Source organism: Carcharodon carcharias, chromosome 6, assembly GCF_017639515.1.
Source record: "Carcharodon carcharias isolate sCarCar2 chromosome 6, sCarCar2.pri, whole genome shotgun sequence".
Lineage (NCBI taxonomy): Eukaryota > Metazoa > Chordata > Chondrichthyes > Lamniformes > Lamnidae > Carcharodon > Carcharodon carcharias.
In genome coordinates, this window is record NC_054472.1 from 97435202 (window position 1) to 97457297 (window position 22096).

Below are 22096 nucleotides of genomic sequence, written 5' to 3' on the forward strand. Positions count from 1 at the left end.
TCTCTGGTCTCTGTTCCTTCCTGTGGGAGTGTCTTTGTTTGCTGCTGGTTGCTGTGTGAGTGTCTCTGGTCTCTGTTGGTTCCTGTGGGAGTTTCTCTGATTGCTGTTTTTTCCTGTGGGAATGCCTCTGATTGCTGTTGGTTCCTGTGGGAGTGTCTCTGGTCGCTGCTGGTTCCTGTGGGAGTGTCTCTGGCCACTGTTGGTTCCTGTGGGAGTGTCTCTGATTCCCGTTCGTTCCTGTGGGAGTGTTTCTGATTGCTGTTGGTTGCTGTAGGAGTGTCTCTGGTCTCTGCTGGTTTCTGTGGGTGTGCCTCTGGTCTCTGTTGTTTCCTGTGGGAGTCTCTCTGGTCTCTGCTGGTTTCTGTGGGAGTGTTCCTGGTGTCTGCTGGTTCCTGTGGGAGTGTCTCAAATCTCTGCTGGTTCCTGTGGGAGTGTCTCTTGTTGCTGTTGGTTCCTGTGGGAGTGTCCCTGTTCTTTGCTGGTTCCTGTGGGAGTTTCTCTGGTCTCTGTTGGTTCATGTGGGAGTGTGTCTGGTCTCTGTTGGTTCCTGTGGGAGTGTCTCTGCTTGCTGTTGGTTCCTGTGGAAGTGTCTCTGGTCTCTGCTGGTTCCTGTGGGAGTGTCTCTGGTCTCTACTGGTTCCTCTGGGAGTGTCTCTGGTCTCTACTGGTTCCTCTGGGAGTGTCTCTGGTCGCTGTTGGTTCCTGTGGGAGTGTCTCTGCTTGCTGTTGGTTCCTGTGGAAGTGTCTCTGGTCTCTGCTGGTTCCTGTGGGAGTGTCTCTGGTCTCTACTGGTTCCTCTGGGAGTGTCTCTGTCCGCTGTTGGTTCCTGTGGGAGTGTCTCTGGTCTCTGCTGGTTCCTGTGGGAGTGTCTCTGCTTGCTGTTGGTTCCTGTGGGAGTGTCTCTGGTCTCTACTGGTTCCTGTGGGAGTGTCTCTGGTCTCTACTGGTTCCTGTGGGAGTGTCTCTGGTCTCTACTGGTTCCTGTGGGAGTGTCTCTGGTCTCTACTGGTTCCTGTGGGAGTGTCTCTGGTCTCTACTGGTTCCTGTGTGCTGTACTTGCTTCCTGTTGTGTGAGAGTCGTTGCCGGTTTCTGTCTGTGTGGTTCCAGGATCCGGTGCCGATGCTCTTTTCTCCCGATGGCCTTTGTGGAGAAGCAGGAACAGCAGCAGCGCTGCAGGGAGAGGTCGGTACCCGGCCGGGGGGAGGGCAGCGCAATGCTACAGCTTCTTTGGCAGCTCCCGGCTTTGGGTAGAAAACTAGGCCCGAGAATTGAGCCAAACCTGTGGGTGCCGGTGCGTGTCTCGGGGGTGCCGAGCCCGGGGTCGGGGTCGGGGCCGGGGCCGTGGGAGGGGGTGTGGGGGCCGCGTTGGTAACTCGCCGTGAGCCGAGGCCGTGCGGTCGGTTTTCAGGCTGTAACTGCAGCTCATCATTAGAAGCTTCATTTTGTGTTGAGAGTTTGATATGTTGCAGTAAAGAGTTTTTATTTTCTTACTGGTTCCTGTTCTCAGACTTGGATAATTTAGGTTTAATTTTTAAATGCCCTTGCGTGTTTTGAATTTTCCGCAGCTTCTTGTTTACTTTGCTAAAGTTGACTTCCTTGCCCAGAGGTTTACAGTTTAAAATAATTTCAGAGTTTCTTGCCTGTTGTTGTTTCACTGGTGTTGCAGTTTACAAAATAAACTTGTACTAATCCATTAAAAAAAAGTAAACTGTTTTCCATTCCATGTCCTGTATCATGTGGTAGTTTGAACAGGAAAACTCCTCAACCTCCACTCAGGCTGTTTTGAACTAGTTGTTATATTTTCCCTGATATTGACTCAGTGTTTTCCCATATTTGTACGTATGGAATTAAGTCATGGCTCAAGATGTTTATCCAGTGAACAACTGAGCCATAGAGGCCAGGAAGATTTTTTTCCTTTGCTCATGGGATGTGGGTGTCACCGGTTAGGCCAACATTTATTACCCACCCCTAATTGCTCTTTAGAAGATGGTGCTGTGCTGCCTTCTTGAACCCCTGTAGTCTGTGCCAAGTTTAATAAGATGCCTGTGGCAGTGTCTCTGGTCTCAGATGCTAAGTTTAATAATCTCTCCTACCCACAGTGGTGATAAGGGTTACATTTTCTCTCAGTGCTTCAGGATTAGGAAGCTGGAACTCAGATAAGCTTCATGCTCTTGATCACTATGCAGGAAATTATTTTCAAAAAGCAGAATATAGACATAGTGTGAGGATAGGATTGCCATTGCTTCTGCAGTTAAGTAATTTGCTGATGCCCATTCTTGAAGCTCAGAGATTAATAAAGGGTACCACCAGTTGGACAAGGTATCTGCTATGATCCAGTGTTTATGAAATGAATACTTTCAGGAAGGGAGAAATTAAGAAACTATTAAGTGCAAGCCATAAGGTTGTAATTTAATAGCCTTCTGACTGATGTCCAGGCAAGAATTATTTGTAATCCAAAACAGAGTATTGAGTTACAGCCTTTACTTTGTTGTCCTATATTTGAGTATGTCACCATGCAGGGTGACATATATGGCTCCTGGGCTTTCTGCTTCTTAACTGAAATGTACCTGTCCTAATCTTTGCCATGCCATTGTAACTTTAATTTCTTCTGTGGCCATTTTGGCAGCCAGTCTGAACCTGAGTCCATTACATTGCTATCTCCTTTATTTTCCCACTTTTATTTCGCTCACCTGTTTCCTTTCTCTGTGTCCACTTTTGGATGATTATGTTCTGTGTTTTCCTACATTAAAGGTATTATATAAATGTAAATTGCTACAATGGAATATAAGGCATTCAATGATATCAGGTCGAGTGCGAGTTCTATCTGTGTAAGTCCACCGTAACCATTTGTGGATAATTCACTTTCTTTCAATCAGCATATAGTATGTGTATAAATTTTATATTAAATTTTAAGTGTAATAAAGGTGAGTGATCCATCTCGACCTCCTCTGGAGGTCCCCAGCATTACGGTCTTCAGCCAATTCGATTCACTCCACGTCATATCAAGAAATGGCTGAAGGCACTGAATATGGGCCCTGACAATATTTCGGCAATAGTGCTGAAGACTTGTGCTCCAGAACTTGCCACATCCCTAGCCAAGCTGTTCCAATACAGCTACAGCACTTGCATCTACTTGGCAATATAGAAAATTGCCCAGTTATTACCTGTACACAAAAAGCGGGACAAATCCAAACTGGCCAATTACTGCCACATCAGTCTACTCTTGATCATCAATAAAGTAATGGAAGGGGTCAGCAACAGTTTTGTAAAGTGGCACTTGCTTAGCAATAACCTGCTCACTGGTGTTCAGTTTGGGTCACTCAGCTCCTGACCTCATTACAATCTTGGTTCAAACATGGACAAAAATGCTGAACCCTAGAGGTGAGGCAAGAGTGACTGTCTTTGACATCAAGTATTTGAGTGAGCGCGGCATCAAGGAGCCCTAGTAAAACTGGAGTTAGTGGGAATCAGGGGGAAAACTCTCTGCTGGTTGGAGTCATACCTAGCACAAAGGAAGGTGGTTGGAGTTGTTAGAGATCAATCATCTCAGTTCCAGGACATTGTCCCTTGGGGTAGTGTCAAAGGTCCAAGCAATTCTACAGCTTTATCAATTACCTTCCTTCCAACATAAGGTCAGAAGTGGTGATGTGCAATCATCAGCGAACAATGTTCAGCACAATTCGCAACTCCTAAGATACTGAAGGAGTCCATGTCCAAATGCACAAGAACTGGATAATATCCAGGCTTGGGCTGACAAGTGGTGAGTAACATTCGTGCCACACAAGTGCCTAGCAATGACCATCTTCAGCAAGAGAGAGAATCTAACCATCGCCCCATTGACATTCAATGGCACTACCATCGCTGACCCCCCGTTACCTACATCCTGGGTGTTATAATGGACCAGAAACTGAACTAAACTGTACCTGCCACATAAATACTGTGGCTACAAGAGCAGGTCAGAGTCTAGGAATCCTGTGGCTAGTAACTCACCTCCACCATCTACAAGTCAGAAGTGTGATAAAATACTCTTCACTTGCCTGGATGAGTACAGCTCCAAAAACACTAAAGAAGCTTGACACTATCCAGGACACAGCGGCCTGCTTGATTGGCACCCCTTCCACAAACGTTCACTCCCTCCACCACCAACGAGCAGTAGCAGCAGTGTGTACCATCTACAAGCACTGCAAAAACTCACCAAGGCTCCTTAGCATCTTCCAAACCCATGATAGCTACCATCTAGAAGGACAAGAGCAATAGATATATGGGAACAGCGCCACTAGAAGCTCCCCATCAAGCCACTCACCATCCTGACTTGGAAATATATCACCGTTCCTTCACTGTTGCTGGCTGAAAATCTTGGAATTCCCTCCCTAACAGCACTACGGGTGTACCGACACCATGGGGACTGTAGCGATTCAAGGCGGCAGCTCGCCACCATCACTTCAAGAGCAATTAGAGATGGGCTATAAATGCTGGCCTAGCCAACAATGCCCACATCCCGTAAACAAATAAAAAAAAATGTCTTTTGTATCCTAGAACTATGGATGACTCCACTGGCTATGGTGTCACGGTTGGTGGAATGCTGAGTGCTTCAGCTTTGCTCTTGTCTGGGCATCCTCAACACTCTGAGTATTACTATTGAGCAGCAGCCTGAGCAGGCAATGCCCCTTCATTACACTTCATTGGTGGTCAACTTAACAGCAGGGAAATGAAGAGCATTCTCCACAATAGCATGTCTGTCCTCAGTTCTATAAACACCTCTAAACATCTTGCCTAGTTGCCCCATGCTAGACCTCAATTTCTTACCCAACCTGTGGTGTCTTCCATTGCCTGCTGTGACAGTATGTCAAGTTTTAGTGCTGCATTCCCTGAGTTTGTGCAGGACCAGCCTGTTGACCCAGTCCTAGCTCCAACACCTCCCAACTGAAATGCTGCTGACTCTTCAAGCAGATATGCATATTACCACAGGGTGCCCACCTCTTCATTCCGTTGCACTCAGACCGTGTTCTCAGATGGTACTAAAGATTAATTGAAACCAAATCGCTATGGATTAATTTGTTTTATGACTGTATTTTTTTGTCCTTTCTTATGTTTTGATTTTTCATTGACTTTTGGCCAGCTACAATGCATCCCCCTTATTCCTCTTAGCCTAATGCTGCAGTGACCCCAGTCCCCAATTCTCACACCCTTCTTCCCAAGGAGATCCAATTTTTTTGTCAGTAAGATGTCATTTTAGTTGACCTTGTTGATCCAAGTTCTCTGTCATGTTGGTTTCTTCTTTCTGTGCCTAGCCCATGACTCAGTCCCAATCTCTGACAGTTTGGATTGTTCTGTGGATTTTTTTAAAGGTAAAAGCTGTAAGTTGAATAAATCAATACTGTACTTATGAGAGGTTTACAGAAAGAGTGGGAGGGGGACGGAAGCAATGAAAGACACTTACAGGAAGGAGACTGATTGAAAAGGGTCATAGGGTGTTAGATGTACAGAGGAAATAAGAAAGCATCAAAGCTGTCTGGAGAGTGGAAGACAAAAAAAAAAGAGGGATCAGCTACGAGTCTAGCTACTTACTTGTTCCTAATTGAGTAGAGGCCCAAAGTTAAATCCAATTCAAGACTGGGAAAGCCTGGCACTTCATTGGTGGCCAACTTAACAGCATGGCAATGAGCATTCTCCATGCCCCACATCATGTCTGTCCCAGCCACTGAGGTCCAGGCTACCTCTCTGTTAAATAGGAGTGAGAAAGAGGAGACAGCTGGACTGACACACTAGGCTTCAGTATCATGGCCTGGGACCCTTGAGCAAGTCAGTGCTGAGGAAATGCAGGATAAGCTCCTCAGTAAGAATCGTTTACTTTTTATCTACAAGCAAGGTTATGAGGATGCCCTAATTTCTTCTCCATTATTAGTAATGATTTTTATATTAAAATGAAGGTAATGCTGGCAGAATCTATGCTATTAACTGAGGAAGATTGGCAGTTAACAGATTTTTGCAGATTAAGATCATGATCCTGTTGGATGTTTAGTGACACACCTGAGAAGCCCTGTTTGCTAAGTATTTAAACAAAGTGAGCAAAAGATTCTGCACCTAACCTGTGAGTCAGGCTAAACTGATTATATTGCACTTCAGAAACATAAATGTATTCAAAATTCTGAGGGGTATGGACGGATTAATAGTGAGAAACTGTTCCCACTTGAGAGAGCATCAAGAACTAGAGAGCACAGATTCAAAATAATTGGCAAAAGGAGTAAATGTGATGAGGAAAATATTTTTTTACCCAGAGGATGGTTGGAGTCTGGAACAAAGTTCCTGAAAGGGTGGTGGAGGCAGGTTCGATTGAGGTATTCAACAGGGAATTGGATTGCTGTCTGAAAAAGGAGAATGTGCAAAAATACAGGGATAAGGCAGGGGATTGGGGCTAGGTGGAATGCTCTTTCAGAGAGCCAGTGCAATGGGCCAAATGGCTGCCTCCTGCACTGTAAAGACACTGTGATAGCCAAGGCAATGAACTACTGTTTGCCTCAAGCTGGCAGTTATATATCTGCTATAAATTGTGATTTCTGCTCCAAGCTAGAAAACTTTTTTTTTGCTTGCTTCATTGCCTTCCTAATTTTATGTTAGTATTGTATATTTGACTTAATGCTAAATTTGGAAACTACCTGTTGTTTTAATACAGTTTTGGAAATCTGAAGAAGTGTCCATGCAAATGTATCTATATTGCTTAAAATAATATATATTGATGAACCTGACACCTTCAGCTTGTCATTACTAGGAGGGTTTTTATTGAAGAGAGAGTCAATTGAAAGGAAAAGGGCTAGATCGCTTACTTTTAGATTTGGTAAAGTACTAAAATTGCTAACGGCTTAGGTATCTCTCAGCCCAGAATGGTAATGTCCTTCCACAAACTTATGCAAATCAGCCAAAAGGCAAACATCTGACTGGTAGGAAACATAAGCCATAATTTCTTTGAACTGATTTATGCTAAAATTTACTCTGGCTTCTATGCTGATTATACTAATAGCAACACAAAAATTTCTTGAGAATCTTAGTAGCATACAGTAGGGTGCAAAGACCAATATAAAGCCAGCAAAAACCAGGACAAGAAATTAGGGCTCACAGGAAGTATGGGACATATACCATATACCACTTCTTCAAGTCTCTTTTAATCATAGTGATTTGAAATTTGAAGGCATCAAACCATCTTTAATCTGCATCAAGCATGAAAAGTTTAAAAGAAAAATACAGTTATGATTTTTCTCCTTTTAATATATCAACTTTTGATGTGATAAAGCATTCAAGGATATAGAAAATACTTTTCAGGTCTTTATTTTAAAAGAACAGAAATAGTGACTTTATATTCCGCTACAGCTAATATATTTAATATAACTTTATACTGTTCCGAACTTATGTAAATGTAAGAAATTTATGGTTTCTGTTTTTTGCCCTGGGGCCAAGCAATGTTAATCAGCTAATTTGGGTTTCAGTGGATGTGATGGGGGAACACACTATCGATTAAGGAAACTTGCACATATTGATGCTTCAGTCTAAAGCTGGTGTAAGTTACTCGCATGTAAAATTCTGCGAGGTGGTGGGGGGTGGAGGGGAGAAGAAATGGCACAACTCTGCTGTTACCTCATAGTTAAATTTGCCAGAAAATTCAGAACCATTGTTTTACTTCCACAAGAGTCATTCTTAGAATATTTTTAGTACGTTTTTTAGTTTTCTGAAGTAATTTGCTGTATATTGTATATGTACTTGGCTTATTGGTAGAATTTTCTCCTATTTTATTGTGTCTGCATAATATGTGCCATCCTGTGTGTGTGTCTGAGGGTCATATATTTCAAAGAGATAAAAAGGAAAAGAGTAAGTAAAGTGAGTGTTGGTCCTCTAGAGAGTGAGAAGGGGGAGTTAATAGTAGATAAAAGGAAATGGCGAATGAAATAAACAAATATTTTGCTTTCCTCTTCACCATAGAGAATACAAAATACATTCCAGTAATAGCTTTAAAGCAGGAGGTGGAAGGGAGAGGGGAACTTGGCAAAATTACAATCACTAGGGAAGCGGTACTGAGCAAACTGATGGAGCTGCGGGCTGACAAGTCTCCTGGTCCTGATGGATTTCATCCTAGGGTCTTAAAAGCGGTGGTTAATGAGGTAGTAGATGCGTTGGTGATAATTTTCCAAAATTTGCTAGATTCTGGAAAGATTCCATCGGACTGGAAAGCAGCTACTATAACCCCTTTATTCAAGAAGGAAAGGAGGCAGAAAGCAGGAAACTGTAGGCCCGTTAGCTTGACGCCTGCCATGGGAAAGGTGTTAGAATCGATCAGTGAGGAGGTTGTAGCTGGGTACTGAGAGAAACTCAAGCTAATCGGGAAGAGTCAGCATGGTTTTGTCAAAAGGAAATCATGTTTAGACAATTTATCGGAGTTCTTTGAAAGAGTAGCACGTGCTGTGGATAAAGGGGAGCCTGTAGATGTGCTCTGCTTGGATTTCCAGCATTTGATAAGGTGCCACATCAAAGATTATTGCAGAAAATAAAATCTCATGGTGTAGGGGGTAACATATTAGCATGGATAGAAGATTTGCTGGCTGGCAGAAAACTGAGTGTATGCATAAATGGGCCTTTTTTCTAATTGACATGATGTGACAAGTGGAGTCCTGCAGAGGTCTATGCTAGGGCCTCGACTTTTTACAATTTATATCAATGATTTAGATGAGGGGAGTGAAAGCATGGTGGCTAAATTTGCAGAAGACACAAAAATAGATTGTATGTTGTGAACAGGATGTGAGGTTGCAGACAGATAAAGATAGATTGAGTGAGTGGGCATAAATCTGGCAGATGGAGTATAATGTGAGAAGATGTGATGTTCACTTTGGCAGGAAGAATAAAAAGCAGAGTTTTACTTCAGTGGAGAACAGCTGCAGAATTCTGAGGTGTAGAAGGATCTAGGTGTTCGTCACAAAAAGTTAGTATGCAGGTAATTAAGGCTAATAGAATGTGCTATTTATTACGAGAGGAATTTAACATAAAAGTTGTTACGCTTCAGTTATACAGGGCATTGGTGAGACCGCATTTCGAATATTGTGTGTAGTTTTGGTCTCATTATTTAAGGAAGGATGTAAATGCATTGGAGGCAGTTCAGAAGAAGTTTACTTAATACCAGTTGTCTTATGAGGATAGGTTAGACAGACTGGGCTTATTTCCACTGGAATTTAGAAGAGTGAGGTGCAACTTGATTGAAGTATATAAGAGAGTGGGGATAAGGGGGTCCTTCTCAGGATGGAGGCCGGTGACTAGTGGAGTTCCGCAGGGGTCAGTGTTGGGACCACGACTTTTCACTTTTATACATTAATGATCTAGATGAAGGAACTGAGGGCATTCTGGCTAAGTTTGCAGATGATACAAAGAAAGGTGGAGGGACAGGTAGTATTGAGGAGGCAGGGAGGCTGCAGAAGGATTTGGACAGGTTAGGAGAATGGGAAAAGAAGTGGCAGATGGAATACAACGTGGGGAAGTGTGAGGTCTTGCACTTTGGTAGGAAGAATAGAGGCATGGACTATTTTCTAAATGGGGAGAGAATTCAGAAATCTGGAGTGCAAAGGGACTTGGGAGTCCTAGTCCAGGATTCTCTTAAGGTTAACTTGCAGGTTGAGTCGGTAGTTAGGAAGGCAAATGCAATGTTGGCATTTATTTTGAGAGGACTAGAATATAAAAGCAGGAATGTGCTGCTGAGGCTTTATAAGGCCGTGGTCAGACCACATTTAGAATATTGTGAGCAATGTTGGGCCCCGTACCTCAGGAAGGATGTTCTGGCCCTGGAGAGGGTCCAGAGGAGATTCACGAGAATGATCCCAGGAATGAAAGGCTTAACATATGAGGAACGTTTGAGGTCTCTGGGTCTATACTCGATGGAGTTTAGAAAGATGAGAGGGGATTTGATTGAAACTTACAGAATACTGAAAGGCCTGGATAAAGTGGACGTGGGAAAGATTTCCATTAGTAGGAGAGACTAGGACCCAAGGGCACAGCCTCAGAGTAAAAGGAAGACCTTTTAGAACAGAGATGAGGAGAAACTTCTTTAGCCAGAGAGTGGTGAATCTATGGAATTAATTGCCACAGTCGGCTGTGGAGGCCAGGTCGTTGAGTGTATTTAAGACCGAGATAGATAGGTTCTTGATTGGTAAGGGCATCAAAGGTTACGGGGCGAAGGCGGGAGAATGGGGTTGAGAAACTTATCAGCCATGATTGAATGGTAGAGCAGACTCGATGGGCCGAAAGGCCTAATTTGTGCTCCTATGTCTTATGGTCTTATCCTGAATGGTATTGACAAGGTGGATGCAGGAAGGATGGTTCCTCTTGTGGGTGAGTCTAGAACTAGGGGGCACTGTTTTAAAATTAGGACAGAGATGAGGAGAAATTTTTTTTGAGGGTTGTTTGACTTTGGAACTGTGCTTCAGAAAGTTAGGCAAGGGAATCAAAGGTTGGTAGATGGGAATGTGGAATTTGAAAGACAAACAGATCAGCCATGATCTTATTGAATGGGGAGCAGGCTCGAGGGGCTGAATGGCCTACTTCTGTTTCTTCTGTTCATGATTCTATGATCTTAAAGCTACTTGGTTCTTGAATACAGTAATTTATGTGTTTGGTTTAAACCTGCAGTGACTTAGCTTGTAAGTAAATTATGTATAAATTTAATAACTGTGCTACTTTATCCGCTAAATAATAATCTATACATATATATATATAGCTTTGGCGTTTGGCAGTGGAAAATAATTTCTTTTTGGTGCCCTAGCTCATATTTATTTTTCATATCAAACAGGTTTTCTCTGCTGATGCTTGACCTCGAAGAGTATTACTTTGACCATCACACATTTTATTATGTACTCACCAACAACAAAGGAGAAAGAAGGTATTGTATGAAATCTGGAAATGTCAACTCAAGTTATTGTGTTGGGTAATTGTTGCCTGCTTCTTGTCACTTGCAAGCAACACTGTTGTTTGGCAAATGGGAGGCTGTATGAAGTATAGCTGTGATGTGAAAAAGCAGTTAATCTTATACTAAGAAAGAAGCTAACCACAATGCATTTGGAGAATAATATTCCCTGATGTTCGTTACAAGTTAAGAAATTCCTCTAATTTTAAGCTTGCCATGGGCTAGAAACGGAGTTGAATTTCTAGTCTTTGATCTGAGGTTAAAGGCCAAATACTTTGGCCCATGTTCTTTTGAAAGTTTTTGAAAATAATTAAATGATGCACTTTTTAAAAACAGCAGAGATGCTACAGATGCCTCTGTCACCTTGGTTTAGGGATAAGACTCGCTACTGCCCCCCTTCTGATTGACATCTGGTGACTTGCTGCAAATGGATGAATTTGAACGTCAGGTGATGCCAGGGATGGGCCCAGTTGTGATGTCCTTTATGGTTGCTAGGCTGCCACTATCTATACTCAGATGATGGATGGCCACTTGGATAGGGGCTGTCAGTACTTGTGGTATATTTTTCCATCATTTTGATTCTCTTTTTAAAAAGTCAACTAATATTTTTCAGCTTTTATGTTTAATATTTTTGTGGTGTACAATTTAACAGAAAAAATACAGATCCTGAGAAATCCTTCCACTTGTCCGTGCAAAAAAAATTCTGATGACAAAGAACTGTATGCCCCAATCAAGTGTTTGTCATACTTGATGTTTATTTTCTTTATATCCTTTACAGTTTAAAAGAAATTGAATCTGGTCAACTTTGAATTGTGTTAACAACAATAGCGAACACATACCTGGTACTTTCCTGCTCTTTTATAAGAATGTCCATAACACACTTAATGACACAATTGAAATAACAGTGTTGCCTTGTTTCATTTGCAAACATTTGTGATTCCATGTTAGAGTAACACTTTCAATGGGAGAAAGTTTCATTTTCATTTCCTGCACATTCTGCACTGTTCCCAGCTGACCAGTTGCTGTGAGGCCTGAGCTCAATATGATTAGTTTTCTATTACAATACGTTTACATGGACACTGCACATATAATTCCTTTGTTTGTTGCAGAGCAATTAAAGGTTCCCTGAAGATATGTTCAAAATCACTGATCTTTGAACCGGATCAAATATCAGAACCTGTTTTAAAGGTATAGTCAGTAAGAACTGTTTCACATGTGTATAGTACCTGGTATATGTTAGTCATTATTTATGTATCTTTACAACGCTTTAAAAGTTTTACATATCCCGTGTGCTTATTCTTCATGACTGGGTATTAGGTGTAAGCTGGCAAGGATTAAATTTGCCACATACGTCTATTTGCCTTTCAGTTCTTTTAACTCATAATTTTCATTTCCAATGTAGGTGGTGTGACTTTCTGTAGCACCTACTCTACTCATGTTATCTATTCCCCCGGATCCAATAAGCTTCTGGCCCCAGATTCCGAGTTTTGCCACTGGCCTGATGAAAAAGAACTGTGTTCCCCCAATCAAGTGTTTTGGTATAACTGACCCTTATTTTCTTTATACCTTTTACAGTTGATAAGAAACTGAATATGTTCATCTTTGGATTGTGAGCAAGTTCTTAGTTACTTCAGTTTTCATGTTTCAAGTCTTCAAATCACGTGGGCCATACTGTAGTAAAAGCAAAAAACCGTGGATGCTGGAAATCCAAAGCAAAAATAAAAATACCTGGAAAAACTCAGCAGGTCCGGCCGCATCTGCAGAGAGGAACACAGTTAATGTTTCGAGTCCATATGACTCTTCAACAGAAGACTTGAAACGTTAACTGTATATCTCTTAAAGTTTTTCTTTAACATGTGTTGCCCCAACCAGCAGTCTGCACCCACTACCAGAAAAATGCCTGGCACCCCAGAATCCGCGACCAATCACCACTTGCAGGCCTGTCTGCATCAGGAGATGATGTAGCCTGTGGTCCTTGACAGCAGTTTCTATCCCACTCCCTACTACATCATCCCATTTCACCCATCAGCTCCCAGTCAAAGGTATAGAAGGAAAGGAGAGAAAGAGGAGAAGAAGAGAAAGCATTTGAGGAAAGAGAAGGCAGAAAAAGAGAAACACAAGCATAAGAGGAAAAAGAAAACAGAAATTTGGAGGTTGGAGAGACGGAGGAATAGGGACAGCAAAAGAGGGAGTTAAACAGAAGAGAGAAGAGCAGCCACAGGATAGCAGCAGATAGCTAAGGAGGAAAGAGTTTTTCTCCTGACCGGCTATACCACAGGGTTTTCAAATATATAGAAAGGAATTTCAGGTTAGCCCAGTTTGTATCCTGAAATTCAAGTAGTGTGGCATGTTGTGAAATTTTAAACATGTATGACACACTTTCTGGAACAATGAAGCACTTCTTTTGCAAGCGTATGCAAAAAAAGGGAAATTTCTCATATCTACACAAGCAGAAAAGCTAATTGAGCTGAGGACATGTTTATCTTGTGGATGATATTTCTGGCCCTGAGTTCGCTCTTGGTAGCATTGTATACTAAGTTATACTATGGTTTCTGTGTTTTTGGTCAGGATTGGCATTATCGCGAATAAAAGTATTTGTTTAAAAGTATGTACTCAAAGGACTGTGAATCTTTAAAATTCTCTATCCTAGGGGGCTGTGGATGCTCAGTCATTGATTATACCCAAGACAGAGATTGATAGGTTTGTTGGATATAAGGATAGGATTGAAAGTAGAGTTGAGGTAGAATGTCAGTCAATGGCAGAGCAAGCTCAGAAGGCTGAATGGCCCGCTCCTATTTCATATGTAATATTTTGTATGTAATGTAATAGCATAAGAGACAATAGGCGCATGCAGGAGAGCAAATAAAAGTGCGCTTGAGAGATGGTGTAGAAAAGAGAAAAAGTACACATGCAAAAGAAATTAGGATGTATATATTGAAAGCTTACTTGGTGATATAATCTTAATTTTTTTAATGAGTTTGTGTCATTGAAATAGGTGCTGCAGCTGTAAGAAATTATGCTTTGAAATTCCCTACTTCACAACACATCCTTTTTTTCGTAGAAAAAGTGCAAAACATGGCAATGATCAAAAATATACATTTAACTGTCTTTAAAAAGTGCCCATAAGAAATAAAAACGGAACAGCATTAATGTTTCAGGGCTGTCACCTTTCATCAGAACCAGTTGTTAACTCTGTTTCTCTACCAATGCTGCCTGACCTACTGAGTATTTCCAGGATTTTCTGTTTTTATTTCAGATTTCCTGCATCCGCAGTATTTAACTGCTTTATAAGAGTTGTTTTCAAATTTTCTGTCAGAGGCTCTCTGCAAATATTGGTATTTAATCACAGGTCTCTTGTGCTAATTTCCAAAGATCACTTTCAATGAGCCAATATTAGACGGTGCTATTAATGCAAACTTTTATTAATATCGGTGAGATTTTAACTTGCTTAACACCTATCCCCTTACACAGAGTTAAAATTGGGCCCACTGTACATGGATTCTGATCTGTTGGAATTTCAGATACATAATAGAAATCTAGATTTTGCATTATGACCTCGTGAAACCTTTGGGAATGTCCCATTGACCCTAGGATATGCAAATTTCAGTTTATAAACCATTGCTTTACAATCAGTTTTCTCAAACATTATTACGAGGATCTGTTCTATTAGCACCCAATATGTGAATTAATATTTTACATGTATAACTTTGAAATAAGATGGAAATGTTTCCACTTTTTATTGTGAAGACTGCCATTACCATTCTGTGTGCAATGTCTTTATATTTCTTCTAATGAAAATTAATTTGCTTTATATGAACTTAAGTCCTTATGTATAACTTAGAGATTGGAACTTTTGCTGTACACTGACCTTTGAAAATTTGCAGTTCCTTTTCAGAGAGTGCAGCAGAATTGAAGAGATAGAAGATAAGAAAAGTAATAATCCTTTTGAAGAGTGAGTTTAGGCTTATATATATACAGGTTTTCAATTTTATTTGAGATACAATACTCAGTGAGTGGTGAATTCATGTTTATTTCAATTAAATCATGCCTTTCCAGAAATCGAATTTGTGGATTTTGCATCACGTGCTGTCAGGTAAGAATCTTTTAACCTTAATTTCTCGTGTATGCGCCTTTCTCTTTTGTATACTCTGTCTCTGGTGCACACTTTTTCTCTCAGTTTTGCATACTGCAATTGTTTGTCATGCTCACACTTTCCCTCATTCAATCTATCACTTGCACATACCTGTGGCTTGCTCAGTGCCTCCTCCCTCCACTTGTTTCTCTCTCTTTATTCCTTGCTTTCCCTGCTGTTTTTCATTTCCCCTTTCTTACCATTCTCATTTTAGCCTATCTCTTTCTTTGTCTTTCGGACCTAGGCCTGGAAAAGTTAGTAACACAGGACTCTGGCAAGCAGGCTAGAGGCTGCAGCATTGGGTGCTTGATGGGAAGAGGCTATGCTGGGAGGGAGTGATGAGAGCATCTGGGTTGCTAGATTTCCAGGGACTGCTGAAGCACAGATACTGACCTCTAGTCTCAGTAGCCTTCTATAAGCCACTTTAAGATCTTGTTTGGTAGGCTGGTCAAGAATTGCCTCAAGCCTTGCAGCATTGAATCACATGAATTTGGTGTTAACTGTAACAAAACTCATGTGATGGAGGATGCTGGCAAACATAGCAAAATGAAACATAAAGTAAGCCGTTTTGAAGGGTGAATTTCAAAAGATTTCCTGTGTCAGGAAGCATCTTCAACTGCTGAATGGTGCATTATTACAAGAAAATGCCTTAGCTGAAGTGAAATTCGTTTATTTGGTTATGTGGATGTGATGGCTCAGAATTTGTGGATCTAATGTTTATCTTTTTAAAAATATTTAAGTGTAAGAACAATGATTCGAGTGGATTTAATATGTTAAAACGTGGATGGGAAGTGTGCATAGGGGCAATAAGCACTGAAGAAGCTCAAATGGCCTACATACAACGGCTTAGCTTCATTGAAATATCAGGGCAGCAGTGCTTCTGCAGACTGCTTCTATTAAGGCAGGTGGTTGCTGACCTATGCTGAATGCCAGAGGTGGGATAGTTGTGCCCACCACATCCCAATGATCAACCATTGCCTGTGGCAATGAAGGTAACCATGGTACTCAGCTCTTGTACATCAGGATTGTTTCAGGGATTATCTGGAGCAAGCAGCCTATGGGAACTCTGACAGATGTCCACACATTACACGTTGCTGCTCCAATATCTGCCACTTTGATGATGACTCCCAAGGCTCACCATCTACAGGAAACTGAGCATTGCTGGGCCTGCCCTTAATCCTCTGATGGGGAGTGGCTGGAACAGCTACTGTCTCCATCGCCAGCTGCTGCACATTTGTGTTACGCCCATTAGCTGGTGCCACTCATTCTAAGAGCATGTCAATGCCCACAACATGAAAGAAGGTTTGGTGCCCATGATCATTGTTTTCCTCATCCTCTCTGGACTCCACACCCACCTTCTCCTTTGCGACAGGCTAGCCTGCTGCAGCCCATCCAATCTCCATCACACCCTCTCTGCATGACTAGAGCAATGAAGGGTTAACCACCTCCTGTGAGTACACCAGCTCCTGTGTGCCTCTACTTCCTTGCATTGAGCTTGTTTCTCCTGTTTGACAGTGATGCACAGTGTCACGCTTGTCTCATGACCCAGCTGTGCTTGTCAGACTGTGCCACTTTAAATGTCTACCGATGCGCCACTTGGAGACAGGCTGCAAGCAGCCATTGACCCTGATCCCTGCAGTGAGTAATTGTGTGGCTCACTGCAAGGTGGCCCTTGGTCATTCCCTATGCTTAGTTCAGCCACATCTCCTCCTATTGCATGGACATTGTACAAGACATGTAGGGCTGCCACCTTGCCATTACACATACCACTCAGCTTGCCTGACCTCTCAAGGTTATTGAATCACTTCTGGCACTGCACCCATGTTCCTGTGACAACTCTACAGCTGTTCGCTTTCTTGCCTATCTCCAGCCATACTTTCTTTATGATAAAAACAAAAAACTGCGGATGCTGGAAATCCAAAACAAAAACAGAATTACCTGGAAAAACTCAGCAAGCCTGGCAGCACGGCGGAGAAGAAAAGAGTTGACGTTTCGAGTCCTCATGACCCTTCAACAGAACTGAGTGAATCTAAAGAGAGGGGTGGAATATAAGCTTATATTTCACCCCTCTCCTTAGATTCACTCAGTTCTGTTGAAGGGTCATGAGGACTCGAAACATCAACTCTTTTCTTTTCCGCCGATGCTGCCAGACCTGAGTTTTTCCAGGTAATTCTGTCTTTCTTTATGATACTTTGCTGGCCTTGTCTCCCAGCCTCCCCCCCACCCCACAACCCCCACCCCGGCTGTCCTGTCATTTTGAAATGCTACAAATCCTGGACAATATATGGAGGTGGATGTTTTTCCCATTTTACAAAATGTGTTTCAGAATAATCTTTTTGAGAAAAATGGCACTTTATGCATTCTAAAATTAGATTTTCTTATATCCTTGCCAGAACAGATTTGTAACCTAGGTACTATGTTTTTATTGATTACAACAGAGGAAAACTTGAAAACGTAGAATAATCCTGTAAAAATTAGCATTTTAAGGCTTTCCATTTTCTTATCACTTTACATAATTACAGGGGCATATTAGCACAACAACGTGTGATGGAGTTGTTTAGAGAGAGAGTTTATTTACTCATAGTGGGCTTCCAACCCTGGCACAGGATGGAGGGAAAAAAATTTGGTAGCTTTAGAACAGCATTGGTGGAAGCCTGAGAACAGGACTGCCATTTTAAATGTGGGCGATGTATATTTCAGTTACAACCTTGGGGAAGTGGAGCAAAGATAAAGGCTGCATTACACTGTGTGTGTCAGATTGTCGTGGATTGGTAAGCTGCCAACTCAAATCAAGTCTACTGTTGAAGTTGCAGTTGAAGCTTCAAAATGTGGGAGAATTTTTGCATTTTGCTGTGGCAGTCATTGTGTTTTGTTTTCTCTTTTAGATTTGTTTAATCAAAGAAGAAAGACTAGTGGCTCCATATAAAATTGAAAGAGTAGGTTGATTTCTTACTTTCCTTAGTTATTAAACTGCGCTGTTGAATTCTGTCTATGTTTGCACTAAATTTGTCCTGTGAAAGAACAGAATTTTAACTTGCATTAAAATATATAATGCCTGCAGCAAGCTCCCTCTTTATTTGATGTGTTGTTTTGCTTGTAATGGTCTCTTCACACATAGTTAAGTGTGATCTACTCAGAAGTTCATTGTAACACTTTTCAAATTAAATTTAGTAGATTGTGGCTTTTGAAGATGTGGTATTTGTAGAGCCTATGTCCACTATAATACTTCTGTATTAAATGAAACTGCATCAGCCCCAGTTTGTTTTGTAAATGTGCCAAGTGGCCTTATTGCTGTAGAACCATCTAATCAAAATGTGCTTGAGGATTGTTAAACAGCATAAATTCTACAACCCATTGAAAATCACTCTTCTATGTTTGAATTAATTTTTTCAAAATCATAAGTTTTGCCTTTGTTCAGGCTATTACCCTGAAGTATTTTTGTCATATTTTTATTTGTTTACTTGAGCTCATGTTACTGCATTTGGAAGTTTCTACAATTTAACAATACTGGGCAAGTACTGAAGGTTCTCCTGTGAAAGACTGCAATCCAGGAGGAGATGAAAAATATCAATCATTGGCATAAATTAGATGAAGTTTTGCTGTCCAAATTTTTCCCAACACTTTTTGATTTTGATTTTCCAAAAAAAAGGTTCCTATGAACCAAAGTCTGCATTTTTATATGAATCACTTTGCCAGATTGAAAAGATTACTCATTAATTACAGTATATTGCTCATTGAAGATGCCTACTTCCGATATCTCAAAGTTGGGCAATAATACATTCAGATCAGGGTGCAAACTATTTGGTTGGATTTTGTAACAATCTAAATGCACAGAAGTGCAAAGAAACAGAAAGATAATAGAATTAGTCCACATGGTGTCAGTATAATCTATTTTCAAATGGTATCCTTGTCTGATAGGCAGCAGCAAGACTTGTAAATCTAACAAATTTGTTTCTTGATAGATCTTCAAAATGGATGTTTATGAACAATGCAACTGTTAGTCTGTTGAAGGAAGCTGGTTCTTTTTGCAGAACTAAAGCTTTACAGTTGTGTTTTATGCCTCAGTACTTTCATTTTAAAACCATTTGTTTGAAGAAAACATAAAGTGACAGTTTCTGTATTGTGAGGCACGGCTTTAATAACTAAATGGAGTGGTGTAGCCTGATGTGCTTTGAAACCAGTGACAAAAAAAAACCCGTTAGGGGCAGACATTTCTTGTTGAATGCAATGTCTTGGTCTAATTTTATGTATCGATTCGCGTGTATTAGTTACCACATAACCAAATTTCCAGAAGAGCAGTGGATCTTCAATTAGACTGCAACTGCCCCTGTCCCAAGCAATAGCTGGCTGATGCCCTTTATTTCTTAGAAAATCACATAAAATTTCTGCTATTGTAAAATATTTCAATTTTCCTTGTACTGTGCAGTTTAGCTCATGTTTCATTGACAAGCTAAATAAGAATTGGCATGCTTATATTAAACTGTATTGAAGCCTTTCTTCTTGTACTCATTAGCACAATTTGCAAAATGTAAAAGGAACAACTTTTTATTTAGTATGAGAAGAGAATTTATACTGTATGAGCCATCCTGCGCTCAAATTCACTTTTAAAATGGAGCAGTCAAATGAATCCGCTTTCCTTGATGTACTAATTGAGAAATCTGCCATGGAGTTTGCTACCACAGTCTACCGCAAGCCTACCTTCACTGGTCAGTATATGTGTTGGGATTCTTAAAGTTCCACATGCTATAAGATTGGCCTTGTCGGCAACCTCGTAAATGCTTTGCTCACTATGCAAGCTCGATGCCGAAATAGGGCGTATCAAAGGCATCCTGCAGGATAATGACTACTCTGATCAGATCATTTCACGCTGTATATTGCGCAAACTGATGAACAGGCCTAAGGCTGTCACATTCAGCCCTGAAAAGTGCCCAAGCTACCTTGGATTACCCTGGAAGGGCAAGGTATCTCAGAAATTGGAACAACAGGTGAAGCTAGCTGTTTCATGCTGCTGTTATGCAGCAGCAACATGACTGGTATTCACCACTAATAGGACGTTGCCGTCAAGCCAAAAAGACGCTTTGCCTATTACACAAATGAGTAATGTGGTATATGAATTTCAGTGCCACTGTGATGCTAGGTTTGTAGGCCGTACGCCTCAGAGACTGGTAAATCGTATTAAACAGCATGTCCCAGCTGCTGTTCATAGCGGGCAGGGTACAGACCGTACCCAATCAGCCTGTGCTTCCAAAACTCAAAACGTAGTGTCAACATTAGATGTGATTCCATGATTGAACAACATTTGCTAAACAATGCTCAGTGTGCTATGCTGACAATCAATTTAAGATTGTCAGTTGGGCTTGCAGCATGGCATATTTGCATGTACTGGAACCTACATATATGAATACACAGGGCCCTGTTCTTTTCAGACAGAAAGAACATGTACACACATTGCACCTGTTTCAGCTAAACAAAATAAGTGACAGCCATTCGCTGGATCATTCCTCAGAGCAATGGCCTTGATCAAGCTGCCTGGTTTAGATTTCAAACAATACTTGACAGTTAATTGTCAGTCACCAACTGGTGCATTCTCCATGACTGCCTCTACCAATCAGAGTCCACTTGTCAATCACTCAGCACCTTCTCATACAGTATAAATTGTTGTTCCCTTTACATTTGGTATTCTTGCAAATTGTCCTGGTACGTGCAGGGTGAAAAGCTTTGACAAAAAAAGGTTTCTGTTTTTCAGCAATGCAAAAATTCTATACTACCAAGTGACGATTTGAAAATAATTTGAGTAAGTTAAGTAGTTTCATCTACTTTTTAACCAGGGCCCAAAGGACTATGTTTTCAAGATAGAGGACATTACAAAAGCAGAAGATGTTGTGCAAAGTTTACTCCAGGTAAAATGTTATGAGGTGAAAGTACTTTTGAGCCCGACTGTGATTCCTTGTAATTTATTTTTGTTTACCACCATGCATAATCACAAAGTTAATGGTAGAAAATATTTGATGTTTGATCATCTTGGACAATAAATAAACTATACAAAACAAAAACAGAATTACCTGGAAAAACTCAGCAGGTCTGGCAGCATCGGCGGAGAAGAAAAGAGTTGACGTTTCGAGTCCTCATGACCCTTCAGCAGAACTGAGTAATATTAGGAGAGAGGTGAAATATAAGCTGGTTTAAGGTGGGGGGAGAGAATTCGGGGGGTGGGGGGGGAGTTGTTGTAGGGACAAGCAAGCAGTGATAGGAGCAGATAATCCAAAGATGTCACAGACAAAAGAACAAAGAGGTGTTGAAGGTGGTGATATTATCTAAATGAATGTGCTAATTAAGAATGGATGGTAGGACACTCAAGGTACAGCTCTAGTGGGGGTGGGGTGGAAAGACTAGCAGGGCATAAAAGATTTAAAAATAATGGAAATAGGTGGGAAAAGAAAAATCTATATTATTGGAAAAGACAAAAGGAAGGGGGAAGAAACAGAAAGGGGGTGGGGATGGAGGAGGGAGTTCAAGATCTAAAGTTGTTGAATTCAATATTCAGTCCAGAAAGCTGTAAAGTGTCTAGTCGGAAGATGAGGTGCTGTTCCTCCAGTTTGCGTTAGGCTTCACAATGCAGCAAGCCAAGGACAGACATGTGGGCAAGAGAGCAGGGTGGAGTGTTAAAATGTCAAGCGACAGGGACGTTTGGGTCTTTCTTGCGGACAGTCCGCAGGTGTTCTGCAGAGCGGTCGCCCAGTTTAAGTTTGGTCCCTCTAATGTAGAGCAGACCGCATTGGGAGTAACGAATGCAGTAGATTAAGTTGGGGGAAATGCAAGTGAAATGCTGCTTCACTTGAAAGGAGTGTTTGGGCCCTTGGACGGTGAGGAGAGAGGAAGTGAAGGGGCAGGTGTTGCATCTTTTGCGTGGGCATGGGGAGGTGCCATAGGTGGGGGTTGAGGAGTTGGAGGTGATGGAGGAGTGGACCAGGGTGTCCCGGAGGGAACGATCCCGACAGAATGCCGCTGGGGGGTGAGGGGAAGATGTGTT

The 22096-nt window shown here is 41.4% G+C and overlaps 1 protein-coding gene across 3 annotated transcripts in view; it reads left to right on the forward strand.

Annotated features, from left to right (window-relative positions):
* Window positions 1-928: 928 nt before the first annotated feature.
* nsmaf (neutral sphingomyelinase (N-SMase) activation associated factor) overlaps window positions 929-22096 on the forward strand; it is an 80418-nt gene continuing 59250 nt past the window's right edge. For all 3 annotated transcript variants that reach the window (XM_041189335.1, XM_041189336.1, XM_041189337.1), the window contains exons 1-7: window positions 929-1183; window positions 10821-10910; window positions 12044-12122; window positions 14819-14886; window positions 14991-15027; window positions 17952-18002; window positions 20895-20966. In XM_041189335.1, the coding sequence (XP_041045269.1) occupies window positions 1137-1183; window positions 10821-10910; window positions 12044-12122; window positions 14819-14886; window positions 14991-15027; window positions 17952-18002; window positions 20895-20966 (444 nt within the window). In that variant the 5' untranslated portion in view covers window positions 929-1136. The remainder of the gene's footprint in view (window positions 1184-10820; window positions 10911-12043; window positions 12123-14818; window positions 14887-14990; window positions 15028-17951; window positions 18003-20894; window positions 20967-22096) is intronic.